Consider the following 13,839-nt stretch of genomic DNA (forward strand, 5'->3'; position numbering starts at 1 on the left):
TATTTTTAATAAAAGATCTAAAGGCACCGATTCTGCAGTCAGCAGATGCTGCTGTTGCACCCCGTCTGCAAAGCCCACCGGGCGGGCGCAGAGCCGGGGCAGCCCGCGGAACCCGCAGTCCCCTGCCCAGGGAGTCCGGCTGCGCGGTGGGGACCGGCTGGAGGCGGCACCCGGTTATGCTATGTCACCAGTGCCGTCCATTTACATGCCGGGCCGGGAGGCTGTGGAAGGGCCCGTGGGGCGTACGTGGAAGAAGAGCCTAGCCAGTGTCCCGGCAGCAGTGCGGTGCCACGGGCATCACCTTCCTCTGGAGCTGGAGGAAGCAGTGAAGGGGTTGAGGCTGCCTTGGAGGCACTGCTTAGACCCTTTCTCTGAGCTAATTTCTGAAACGGAGAAGGTCTTACCACCGTTGTAGGACTTTGGGGTTTTTTTTCCATGAAGAGTGAGAGGAAAGTGGCGGTGGTTGCGGTGACTGTGAGTGGTGCTGCCATGCGGCAGGGCAGCAAGAAAAGGGGACTAGTTTTGGAATGAGAGGACTCTGATCCCCCAGGCAGATCTGCGCCTCGCTGTGACCACTGCAGTCAGATTATCCTTGTCAAAGTAGCACCTCTTTCTCCATAGTTCCTGCCTGCCTTGTTGTTTGAATAGCGTGTGAAGCTGCAGCATGTTTTGAATAATCCAGTTTTATTTGTGGCACACTCCAGTGTAATTTAATGACCCTTCCTCAGTAGATGGCTGCTCTCTGAAGGCAGACTAGAGAGTGAGTTCAAAAGGTGTTGTTGCTCATCGTTCCTGACTGTTACCTGACATGACATACATCAGCTGCAACATCGCAGAGTAACTGCGACAGAACATTAATTTTTCCTAAGTACCGTTTGCCTTGGAGTTGTTGCCAGCGAGAAAGGTGAGCACGGGATCGTCGGAGGATGACACCAGAGAGGGCTGAGCTGATAAACAAAAGAAAGAGAATAGCTGCTGCGCTGGCGTTACCAGCTTGGAGGCTCGTTTGCATCTGCAGTGCTCCCGGAGAGCAGGTCCTGTTGGGAATAACAGCTGCAGTAATTAGCAAAGCTTGTCCCTATCTCCCTAGGGAAGGTGGGCAAGGGTGACCGCCCAGGGAGCTTGCCTCCTGGGAGGGAAGGGGACAAGCTCCCCACATGGACCGGCTGCGGCTGGGGGAGGTACAGAGTTTCCTTCTGCCCTGCAGGAAAGTTCCGCTGCCGTAACAAACCTCAGGGAAGGCTGATGCGCTGCAGGCACAGCTGGGGGGCTGGAGCTGGAGCATTTCCAGCCTGCTGAGAGGAAACTATAGAACAGCATCACCCGGGCTCAAAGTTCAGTGGCTGTTGTCCCTGATAGAAAGGTTTTGCTGTCTTTTTCAAGTACGGCAAGAGATACTGGCATTAGGGGCTCTGGCCCCTGTGTGCTGGTGATGCAGAGCCTCCCTACTTCAGAAAGCACCAGGGCAATGACTCCTGATCCTGTTGCCCTCAGTTGAGGGCTGTCTGTCTCCCTGTGCGCAGCCCACCAGTGTCTCTGGGTGGCAAGGAGAGACCCACACGTGGCCCTGGGATGGCAGAGCAGAGCTGAAGGGGTCCCTTCAGCAGGCTGACAGTGGGGTGAGACAGGGACGGTCTCCTGCAGACTGGCTTTAGGATGCTGGTTCCCTGTAGCACAGGAGGGATGGAGGCATGCAAAGGGCAGGTTGTTCCCCTGCGCTGGGTCAGGGAGCCCATTGGTGCAAGTCTGTGATGTCATCTGTCACCTTCCAGGCTTTTCACACTGACTGTTTAGCTCTACTAATGCTTTTATACACCCAGAGCTGTTAAATGGTTAGACTGTTGGCCTAGAGCGCGCTGCTGGCAGCACTCGATGTGGTGCGCGCAATAACCAGCAATTTCAGTGCAATTTCAGCTGTCGCGGAGCAGTGAGACATCCATGTTTATCCTTCACCTGGCCTCTGCCAGCTGGGCTGGAGGATAAGTGGTCCCAGAAACCAGAGCAGGTCAATAGATCCATCTTGTTCCAAAATCCTAGTTAACTGGAACCAGTTGGAAACTTGCTGTAATGGAAATTTCGGTTGTGTATAATTTTTTTAAGAGAACACAGTTGATCATGTTTTTCGCTTTAGTCTGCCTCCACTTTTGGTTTTTGTCCTGTGTTTTTTGTGTATTCCAACTTTTCAAAGAGGGAATCAGACTCACTTACATAGAAGCACATGTCTCTTGAGCAGCACTGCAGCCTCTGAATGCTGAAGCACCGTTGTTTGAAGACTCAATTTTTTGCTCTGAAGGTTTATGTAAGAAGAGTGTCCTTGAGACAAACTCAGTCCATGTACATCCTCCTCCCAAGATAGCTTGTCTTGTGCTGCTCAGTTAGTAACATTTTCAAGGATCCCCTTACCGCACCATGCCTCTGGGCTGGGTTGTTAAGGAGTGCTGTGCTTTTGTGTGTTGTGCCATGTCCCTCCACTCCAGCTTGGTATGTTACTGAGTATATTTGTGCAGCACTTCATATCATTCTTTTTTATTTGTTTGTTTTTTTCCAGAACACTATAATTATACATCTTCAAACGTAAATGCTGGCTTGCCTCTAAATGTGGCACATTCCTCATTGTCAACTCCATGTCATGGCCTTCAGACATCAAATCCCGTCATTTCAGTTGTCCCATCAACAAACCATCCTTCTGGATACGGAGGACACATCGACAGCGGGGCCTCCGAGTATTACCTGCCGCCAAACATCAGACCTAATGGAGCTCCAGCGCTGGAGAGCCCTAGAATTGAGATCACTTCTTACATGGGACTTCATCATAACAACAACCAGTTTTTCCATGATGAGGTTGAGGAGGCCATCCCAAACACCAAGCGGTCGCCTTCTACTGCCACTTTGAACTTACCAAACATTGAGGCGTACAGAGACCCGTCCTGCCTGAGTCCAGCGAGTAGCTTGTCTTCCAGAAGCTGCAACTCCGAAGCGTCTTCCTATGAGTCCAACTACTCGTATCCGTACACTTCACCTCAGACCTCTCCGTGGCAGTCCCCATGTGTCTCTCCAAAGACCACCGACACGGAGGAGGGCTACCAACGCAGTATGGTGGCCTGCACTTTGCTCAACTCTCCGAGGCACTCTCCATCGACGTCTCCCAGGACAAGCATCACGGAGGAGAACTGGCTGGGGGCTCGCAACTCCAGGCCTCCGTCTCCCTGCAACAAGAGAAAGTATAGCCTCAACGGCCGGCAGACCTCCTACTCCCCACACCACTCCCCCACGCCTTCTCCACAAAACTCGCCACGGGTGAGTGTCACAGATGAGACGTGGCTGGGGAACACCAACCAGTACACCAGCTCCGCCATCGTTGCTGCCATCAATGCTCTCACCACCGACAGCACCATAGATATGAACGATGGGATTCCCATCAAGTCGAGGAAGACCGCTATCGACCACACCCCGTCCATGACTCTCAAAACTGAACCAGCTGGCGAGGATCACGGGACCATATCGCCAACTGCTGATTTGTCACCGGAAGACTTCTCCAGCTTTCAGCACATCAGGAAAGGAAACTTCTGTGAGCAGTACCTGTCCGTGCCACAGCATCCCTACCAGTGGGCCAAACCAAAGTCTCTGTCTCCGACATCCTACATGAGGTAAGGGACCCCGACTTAGAGGGCAATCCTGTTAATATCTTTATTGCATGATTTTTTTCCTCCTTCCCCTTCCCATCTCTGCTTCCCACCAAATCTGCCCATCCACTCATTCCACTTAGCCATTTCTTGCGACACTGCCTCCGTCGTTGGTGTGGCGCGACCACGAGTAAAGCCTTGAAGGGTTAAAAATGTCTGTCCTAGGAGTCATCCACACATGGGTTGTAACTGGTTGTCTGCATCCCAGGGGACGAGCCCCAGCCTGGGCAGACTAGAATGGGGTATTTAGAAGCTCGTGAGGCAGCAGGACAATTTGGTACCATCAAACCTGTGACTTTACTTAAATAGTTCATCATGTTTTAATATGTTTTTGTTGCAGGACTAAGAGATGTTCCCATTATTGTGGCTGTTACAGGGCCTTTTACATTTACGCTTTATAGACAGCGAATACAAAGAGATTGGGAATATGGTTCTTTTGTGCATTATTTCAGCTTTTACTTTGCTTCATCTGAAAGCTTCTTACCAATCTTCTTTTCCTATCTGCGTTGGACAGTGATTTTCTTTTTTCCTCCTTCCCCACCATTTTTATGTTTAAAGAAGAAAACCTTATTTGTCAGGTGATAATATACTGGTCACATTTATTTATCACAAGAGGACTGCGGGTAGGAAGCACCACAGAATAGTCAGAATTTGAGTTACATCCATTGCTTTTTCTTTCGGTCTCAGTTATGGTCTTTATTTTGAAGTCTTCTAGAGGCTGTATATGCAGTGGTACGCGGTGCAGGAAAAGAGTTTGGCTTTCCAGAAGTTTGCAGGCTGATCCCAGTCCCTGGTTGTGATGGCCACTCCCCTCTTCTTCCTCCCCAAGCACTTCTGGCTTCTTGCTTTTGACAGCAAAGCTGTCCTTCTCAAAATGAAAGATGTGGACATGTAGCTGACGTTTTATTTAGCGATACCTTCCCTGGCTCTCAACCTTGCTGGTCTCGTTTTTCTTCAGCCAGCACTTCTCTGCCGCGTGCTATCTCCCAAAACTAAGATTGAGAGGTCTGTGGCCCTTCGTGTTACAGCATGTAGTGCTGTGGTCCCCTTGCTCATCGTTCTTCTCCTCCTCTCTGTGTTGCCCAAGCTCCTTGCAGGACCCTGGCTCAATTCAGTGCTGGGAAATGCAGCAACTCCTTTGGGTCTGGCTGAGCCACCCAGAGGTAAGTGCTCACTACCTTTCGGAGCTGGGATAGAGACTTAACGCCGGGCAAATCCTTCAGAGCCTTCCTGCATACTTAAAAAAACCCTTTTATGTTCTCCCACTGAAGTGCCAAGTAGCCTGCGTTCATCAGAGAGGCCGGCCGTGGGCTTTTGCATCAGGGGGCTGCTTTTTGCCGAAGACTTCAAGGGCAATAATAGGACAGTTTGACCAAACAGGCTTTTATCTTTCCGTTGCAGCGAGCGGCCCGTAGGTGCTTTGCTGCAGTCCGTCAGGAGGCACCCGGCATGCCTGTGCGCTAACACAAACAAGAAAGGTGAAGCGTACAAAACGGAGCCCCACTATGTTGTGTATTCAACATTTTTTTCCACTGTTTTGGTCTTGTATAAAATATGTTTCCTGGTTCACAATATGTTTCCATGTGATCTCATTAACTCATGCTCTAGGGCAGTTGGAAGTTACTGTCGAAATGTGATTTTAAGTTATTTTACCAATCAGATACACTGACTGTGCTTCCTTCCACCAAAAATACCTCTCGTGTTATGTATATGAAAGAGCTGGGCAACTGAGCACGGACGTCAACAGGATCACAGCCTACGCAACAGAAACTATGTTATTTTAAATCTTTCAAAAAAAATTGGTTAAGAATTTGTCACAACAGAGCTGGATTTTTTTCCTGTTATGTTACACATCTGTTCTATTTCAAACGCAAGGGCTGGAGGGGTGGGTTCCAACAAACAACTCGGGCTCCAAAATCTAGCCAGTCATAATGATTTTGAGATAACCAGATTTGATTACCTCCTCTGTCTCTTCCTGAATACGCGGTACAATTTTCATCAAAAGCCAGCGTGCCTTGGAAAATCACTGACGCCTTTCCCTCCCTCTCTTGCATTCCCATCTCTTTGGGGGCAGGAGGGAGCAGGCTCAGGCGGACCGTTTTATAGCAGGCATCAGTCTAAAAGGGAAACTGCTTTTTTGTATTGTTTCTAAAATTGATGATGTTTTTCATTTGTCGTAATTACAGCTCAATCCGCTTTAGGCTTTTCAGGTCCTGGAGCAAAGGAATAATAAGAGTATGTAATAAGAGTATAATAATGCCTGCCTTAACAGAAACACAGTCTTTCTGTGCCTCATGCTTCTCTTGGTTGCTTAAGAGGACTGTGAGCTCGGAGGCTCAGCCTGGTCCCAAGGCTGTGGGCTCTTCGGAGCAGGTTTGGGCTCACACATCCCCTTCAAGGGCTATGAACGAACGGGTGACTCTGTTCCTGCACGGGACTCGGCGCGCGGGTGCTGAGGATCACAAGACGGGGTGGGGGGGCAGAGCCTGACCCCACAGCCGAGGCTGAAGCTGCACAGGGTAACCCAGGTCTGCTGGGGATTTGTCTGTGGTGCTTCGGTTGCAGCCCAGGGCCTCACACCAAATCTTTGGATGTAGAAAATATTTAGAGACCAAGCAGAGATTTCCAGGGGAAGCTTTGGAACAAACCCTGAGGTAGCGATGGGAATCGTACCTTTTCCAGACCAAAATGAGTTTACCTAAATGTACCAATCTGCCTCAAAAACTACTGGAGGTAAATCGTTACGTGGAGAATCGAGAGACGGCCTTTGTGAAATTCTGCTTTAGCTTTTAGCTCCAAGGTCTTTTTTTTATTTCAGTATTTATGCATTGTGCTGTCTCACTCAAATGCAGGAAGTTTCTGTCTGTAGTCCCTCTTTTATAGTTACTGTGGCAAATAGTTTAAAAAGAAGCACTCTACCAGGCAGTTACTGTACGAGCAGGTGATACTCTCTGTTTCTCAAGCCCTTGTTGCCTCAGTTGTGTTCCTTTCTGTGACATTTCTCCATCGCTCCTCAGTGCTGTGTAATGCGGAATCTCTCACGGGCAAAAATGTCAAAGCCAAAATGGAAGTACAGGACTGGACTTCTGCCCTTGGGCATGGGGACAGTGTTAGTGACTATTTCCAAAACTAAAATCCCGTTTTTATTTTTTACCCACTGATTAACATGTCCCAAATTGTCCTATGTTACAACAAAAAGTATAGGCACTTAAGAAAGTGCTGGATTTCTGAGTATCTTAAACATTTTTTATGACTTCCTCTTTAGCCACTGTATTTGACTAAACACAACCTGAAATTTCCTAGAGACAATTTCTTACTCGTTGAAAAGGAATGCATTGTAGTTATTTCAAGTATCATCAGTTTAATCCAAGAAGTGTGTTGGCCTGTAACACTTGAGTTTTCATTAAATGTAGTGTTTTTTGAGGGGAGGGGGAAGAGAAATGGTTGGGTTTGTTGGTTGGGCGTATGGCATGTATGAGGTCTACCACACCAAAAGGAGCTTCCAGGAATAGACACCCAGTTCCAGGTGGCTTATAAAAGCTCCCTCTTGTACAGTTTATTTTTTTTAACCGTTGAAAGCCACATTTTCTTTAGCTGCAGTTTCTTTTTCAGCCTCAAAAATATACATGTATGTTCTTGACCTCACAGACATGGGGTCATGTAGTTTTACATATGGAGGCTGTAGTTTGCACCCAGAGAATGTATGGCTGGATACCTGTCTACCAGTTGCAAAAGCACATTTGGTAAAAGCCAAAGGTCTGCATCAATGGGCTTGTTTATTTTTTGTGGATTTTTTGGATTCCACTTTTGTGACTGTGGCAGTATTAAACTCAAGCATGCAAAAATCGTTCACTGAGGCCCCAAACCATATGATTTCCTTAAAAATGGTGATTTTAAAATGTTGCATATTTTTTCCTTCTTTCGTTTGGTTTGTGGACCTTTCAGATACTCTTGATGCTTTTTTTTTTTTTTTAAATGGATGTTTTGGTCCAGATGATGAGATAGAGGACAACCTTACTTGGGAGGAGTTGAGTTTCTCAAGAAATTGGGGTTTTCTGAAGGTGGAAAAGGGCACCAGCTATCTTAAGATGAGATGGTCACCGGTGCAGCAGCACCAGATTTGCTGACCTGTACCTACGTTCATGGCAGACTCGTGTGTTTATGGCCAGCGAGAGGAAGTTCCTCAGACAAAGCAAAAGAGGGCTGTCTGGGCAAGACCCAGTGAAATGGGGACTTGTGGCTGTGTGTCAGTGACCATCTCCCAGGACTCATTAGTATTAATTGGGGGGGCGGGGGGAGTGGACAGGGAAAAGCCCACAATGCCTCTAACCTTTTTCTCTCTCCTGCTATATTCATGTTGGATGGGGATATTTAGATGCTTCAACAAGTTCGGTTTGCCACCACGTACTGGGGGCTTTTGATTATGTTGGGTTGCTGTGCCATAAGGCTGAAGACTGCTTGGAAGCCTGTCTCAGTAAACTGGGGTTTTTTTGTTTGTTTGTTTGATTTAATTCTCCCCACGCTTTCTCCTGACTGTTTTTCAGTTCATTCAAACGCCCCTGTGAGCATCTTATTAATGGCCTTCCTTCACCAGCTCGTTTTAGCACCGTGTGATTCTAAATTCAGAAGGAGCAGAGATGTGATGCCAGCCACTTGTTATCTCCATTCCTGCGGCAGTAGTTTCCTGTTCTTTCTCTAAGCCAACAAATGCAAAATTTCCCATGCAAATTGATCTCTGAATGTGAAATTTCAGGACGGTAGCGTTAAGTATTATCTGGGAGTATGACGACGAGTCGCGCTTTCAGACTTCAGCATGAGGAATTCCAGTGCACTGCATGCACTCCACGGAGGAGCTACTTGCTCCACATGCCAGTAAAATCCAGCCAAGTCTGGGGTGGGACGCAGCATCTATTTTAACAGCTCACAGCCAGATTGCTCAATTGTCAGACAGGAAATTAAAAAAAAAAGAGAGAAAAATCTACCCACGTTAACTCATAGGTGAAATATAAAGCAGGTATATTTTTCTGACCACAACCAAATTGGTGGACACACAGGCATCATCGTTGTTTTCTTACTCTTCAAAAAAACACACAAGGATCTTTAACAGGCATCTGCTTCGATGTGAGACATGGGTAATAAATAATAAATTGTAGCCGTATTTGCATTTGGTGCACAGTTGGAGCAGGGGCAAGCTAGCAGCCTGGTAAAAGTTTCAGCAGCCCTGTGGTTTCTCTAGTTTATGTTTTTGTTTCTAAAGGAACACTCCCTGTTAGAAAAAAAATAAGTTTAGTGCAGGGCGCCCAGTCTCAGCCACACTCCTTCTCGGTCACTTGCTTCACTTCAGGTGCTGAAACACACTTACCATCCTGCTCTTCCAGGCAGTGGCTTATGCCACTGTCAGGCAGCTGCCTGGGGCAGATGACTCCATGCTGTGGTACTTGGCCAATGAGCAGGGTTAGTCCCTGTGCGAGACTGGCAGTTGTTCTGACACCTTTCGCACGGCAGCCGAGTTAAGGACAAAAATGTTTGCAAATCTTTTTCAAGTGGCCTTGGGCATCTAGTAGTTTAGAAAGTGTAATGGTAATTTAATTCCCAAATGCATAGCAGTCATGTGAAAATGGGGCTTAAACACCTTTGCAAAGTTTAATAGAAGTTTTTGGCTTTGTTTCCTCCCTGTCTATATTCCAGTGTGCTGCTTAGTATCGTTCTTTTTTTTTTTTTTTTTTTTTGTAACTTGATAAATCTTTCTGCTAAAGGCAGAAGTCAGCCAGACTGGATAATCTGTTTTTTATTTAATCATATTGTGTATCTGGTGTATGCAAAATAAATCACTATTCATCTGTTTTGTAATCTGATTTATGTAGGATGGAGTTACACTGAGTGAGTTTTCTACAGCCTAACACCAGGTTTTGTGAACCCGCCTTGAAACAACCATCCCTCATTACAGCATTTAGGAGGACTGCAGTTAGATTTATTATGGCATAGAAAGGAATGGGACAGGTTTTCAGTTGGTGGAAAATTCGATCTGAGGGAAATACACCGATGTGTATTTGATAGGAAGACTGCGTGAAGACCTTTCATTTCTCTTCTTGACCCCTGTGGAGGGGCTCTTCTCCCCTCTGCGTGATGCTGGCTAGATGAGGTAGTTTAGGCCTTTTCAAATTGATAAGGTTTATTTGCAGCAACCAGATTTGATTTTACCACTACACCATTTGCTTGGTGACTTTTTCCTTTAACCACATTTAGCCGCAGGAAATTAAGTGCATGATGAAGATAACTTAACATAGGAAATAGCTCTGACAGCCCCAGCCCATGACACTGTTAAATGCATCACTCTGCTTCCTTCATCAGGAAAACTGCCATTAATTGTCAATTTATAATTGGGCAGGTGGTATTTTGGAATTTCAATGATAGATCTCAGGCTAACAGCAAACTGTATTTTTATTTTCAGGTTTTATTTGAGAACATGAATTTTACTACTTAATTATACTGACGTTTTCAGGTGCTGATTTGAAAGGGGTTTTTGTGGGTTTTTTCTTTGTTTTTTAAAGAGATTTAATTATTTATGGAACTATTACTTACTTCTGTGTATCTTAAAAAAAATCCCTCTTCACTTGAGGGCTACATGCTGCCGGTCAGAGTTGTCCTTTTTAATTAAGTGTTAAAAATTTCTAATCTGATAGATGTTGTGTCCTCAGAAAAAAGAAGATCCATCAAGTGAGAATTTACTTAAAACCAGAAACATCTGTTTAAAAATGTGCGCTGATCATCACCAGGAGAGACACAGCTGGTTTGCTCTGTTCTTTGTCATTTATCATTAGTCAAATATGGTTTATCCAGAATTTTTTTTTTTTTGAGACTTTTTCAGACTAAATTATGTACACCTAACGTGCTAGGCAAAGAATAGCGGCTACATACAATGGCCAATTGCCTGTAATTTTTTGCCGTCTCTTCACTCTTTGTATGAGTATCTAGTAGCGGAAGAGCTTCTCGTCGCCCCCAAGGTGGGCCCTGGCTTGCACAGGAGCTCAGAAGATGTAGCGTCCTGCCTCTAGCCAAGGCTGGGGCTGCTGTGCTTGGGGGTGCTGTGGCCAAATTCAGGATTTGTCCCTGGCAAGGTCTTGCCTCTGCAGAGAGTGCCCTGCTGGCTCTTGCTGGGTCCAGGTGTCGATGGGAGCTGGGAGCCCTCACAGAGGCAACATCTTTCTTTTGGATGAGCTCCCATTTGAGCTGAGCTGGGAGCTGTATGGCTACTTTCTTCTCTTCCCCTCTGTTATTTTTGAGGATGCTCCGTGTCCTGAGGGCTGGACAGCAGAGTAGCTGGAAGTTTGGAGCCTGCGACTCACCAGCAAACTGTGCTGGGGTAGCAGGGGGTGCCCAGGGAGTGAGGGTGGTCCTGGTCCTCACCCAGGGCTGGGACTTAGTGGCTCCAGCTGACCCCTGTAATGCATGTAGCGTGTGTCTGTAGGCATTCAAATCACATGGCTCAAATTGGCAAATTTATAAGCAGTGAAGAAAGATAATGTAGAGAAATTTAGCACCACCTGAAGTCCCATCAGTGTATAGGAGTTAAATATGCCGGTGATAAAGGGCTGGATAAGCACTTAAAAAAAAAAAAAAAAACAAAAAACCCCAAAAAAACCGGCAAAGCAAAACCAAACCCAGTGTGAGTGGTTAAAGTCTCTGGCCCACAGTGGGAAGCAGCAGGGATGCTTTGGGGGATGTGAAAGCTGTAATGCCTGCAGAGCCGAAAGCATGCTGGGGTAGCGTGTGGATCACAGGGACGGTAAAATGGAGTATTCAGTCTCCAGCTGACTATGTGCTTGTAATATACGCATCCAGTGCAGAAGTTCTTTTGCATCCTTTCACTCCCAGCCAGCTCATTTCAGCCGTGATTCACGCTGCTCAGACTGTCCTTGCACCAGGGCTATAGCAGGGAGGCGGGGAACCTGTAAATCCCCTGCGGCCAGCCTCCTCGCAGACTGGGGCGAGAGCTAATTAGCCCTTCAGCTTCCTTGTCTGCACGCTGCGGCAGGACGAGCCCTTTCACCATGGCAGGTAGCCCTGGTCCATGGTGGCAACAAAAGGGTTGAGGACCGTGATTTTCTGCTTGCTGGTTGTCTTCTCCAGGCTGATGGGAGAGATAATGAAGTTTGATGTCAGAGGACAGGGTAGTATGTTGCAGTTGTGCCGTTCAACTACTTGTAAAGGCTTTTGAAGGACATCTGGTGAGGAGAATTCATCAAAGGAGAGAATATACGCTAGACATAAAATTAGTGTTTTCATCATGAAGCTTTTTGCTTCGATTTTAAGATCAATAAATTTGTCTCACACCTAACACTGTTTCAACGTGCTTGTTTGTTTCTTTTTCTTTTTTTTTTACCCCAAAGCGTCAACTTGGCATTTCTTACAGCTGAGCTCTCCTGACTATTTTCAAGTGTGGTTTTACACTGGAAGTGGGTTTCTAAGAATGACACTTCCCCACCATCGCATGCTGTTGGGCCTGCTTGCTCGTGTGATGGTAGTGAGTCCTTAATATTTGAGTTAATTGCAGAGTCAATACAGGGCCGGAAGAGCTAGCTGGATTTTCTTCTGGCTTGTGTGTCATCGTTAGTAGGATTTGTAAGCAAGTTCTGACTTCAGAGCTTGCTCCCTTGCAGTGCATGAACCAGAAAGAGACCGGCTTCGCTTTGAGACTCTCTGACGTGTTTTTTGTTAGGAAGGAAGCTGGGAAGTGGCTTTTTTTCTTCTTTCCGCCCCCAGTAAGCTGAGCAGATTTGTTGAAATCCATTAGATTCATTAAATGCAGAACTCCTCCAGAGCTGGTTTGGCATTCACTTCCACAGCAGAAATCCTCTTCCTTAAATTCCTCTGCGTCTTTCTGCCTACCTTTCTCCTTTTGGTTCAAGAGACAATATATTAAGATATTTGTAAGCTGTGTCTTAATGTTTTTCCATTTTGTTTACAAACAGGATAGGATCTGGGCCATCAGATATGCTCGACCCATAAATCTTCATAAAATAGCCATTTCCTTCTAAATTACTTATGTCGTGGCATTATCCATATTGATGAAAGTTTAAACGTAAGATAGTGAAGGATGAACTGCGAAACATGGTCTCTAAAGTAATAGTGCTGGATGCTTGTGGTTTGTGATAGTGTACTTGATGTTAATTTTTAATACGTTTTCCTTTCCATTGTAGCCCATCCCTGCCTGCCCTTGATTGGCAGCTGCCATCTCACTCAGGACCTTATGAACTGCGTATTGAAGTGCAGCCGAAATCCCACCACCGAGCTCATTACGAGACGGAAGGCAGTCGAGGGGCTGTGAAGGCATCTGCGGGGGGCCACCCTATTGTGCAGGTACCAAAACGTGTAATGAGCAGCACAGGTTGTTTATCTCGGCGCTCTGTGGTGAGCACCCTTTCTTCTGCAAAACTGAGAAGTGACGGGAGATTTTTCCTGTCCTCAAAGATTACTGCACGTGAGCACGCCTTAGAGCATATTTTAAACTGGATGGACCAAGCCTCTATTAAAAACAAGGCAAGAGCATCCACTTGCTCTTAGCAATGTGAATACGGTGCAAGCGGATTGCTGCTCTGTCCGTGTACGACTTAGGAAGTGTTCAGCTGGCAGGCGGTGACCGTGGACCTATCTGTGCAGTCAGATTCCAGACATGCAGTTTATACTCAAATCAGCTGGGGACATGCCTCAGTACGCTTAGTCCTTAACTTGTGGTTGGATTAATCAGAGCTGTGAACACATGTCGGAGGGCAGAGCCGTAGCAGTAATGTGGAAGTATGTCACTGGTTTGGGTGTTGCAGTGAATGCTGAGCAAAGCGAGGCTTTTGAGTTTCTTCTGTTTAGTTCCTTAAACCCTTCCAGCCACTCTGGAAAACGTCTGAGGTCTGAATCTAGTTTCATGAATTCTACCGAGCTCTTCAGTTAATGTATATAAAGCATTTAATTTAATAACACTGTAAACTGACCCTTAATTCATTTATATGACTAGTCTCATTCATTTTTAAAGGACTTTTCTCAGGAGTGGGAAGAACAAGATTTAGTGGTTTAAAACGAAAAAAGAAAAAGTAGGGGGAGAGAGCCAACTGTGCCTGTCCCTCCTCAGCTGCTTCTTTCTCACCCAGAAGTTAAACTTTCA

General features: G+C 46.3%; 1 protein-coding gene across 4 annotated transcripts in view; it reads left to right on the top strand.

Annotated features, from left to right (window-relative positions):
• Positions 1-13,839, top strand: part of NFATC1 (nuclear factor of activated T cells 1) — a 117,332-nt gene that overhangs the window by 7,190 nt on the left and 96,303 nt on the right. For all 4 annotated transcript variants that reach the window (XM_076330655.1, XM_076330656.1, XM_076330657.1 and 1 more), the window contains exons 2-3: positions 2,549-3,647; positions 12,884-13,043. In XM_076330655.1, coding sequence (XP_076186770.1) covers positions 2,549-3,647; positions 12,884-13,043 — 1,259 coding nt within the window. The remainder of the gene's footprint in view (positions 1-2,548; positions 3,648-12,883; positions 13,044-13,839) is intronic.

Source organism: Aptenodytes patagonicus, chromosome 2 (genome assembly GCF_965638725.1).
Source record: "Aptenodytes patagonicus chromosome 2, bAptPat1.pri.cur, whole genome shotgun sequence".
Classification (NCBI taxonomy): domain Eukaryota; kingdom Metazoa; phylum Chordata; class Aves; order Sphenisciformes; family Spheniscidae; genus Aptenodytes; species Aptenodytes patagonicus.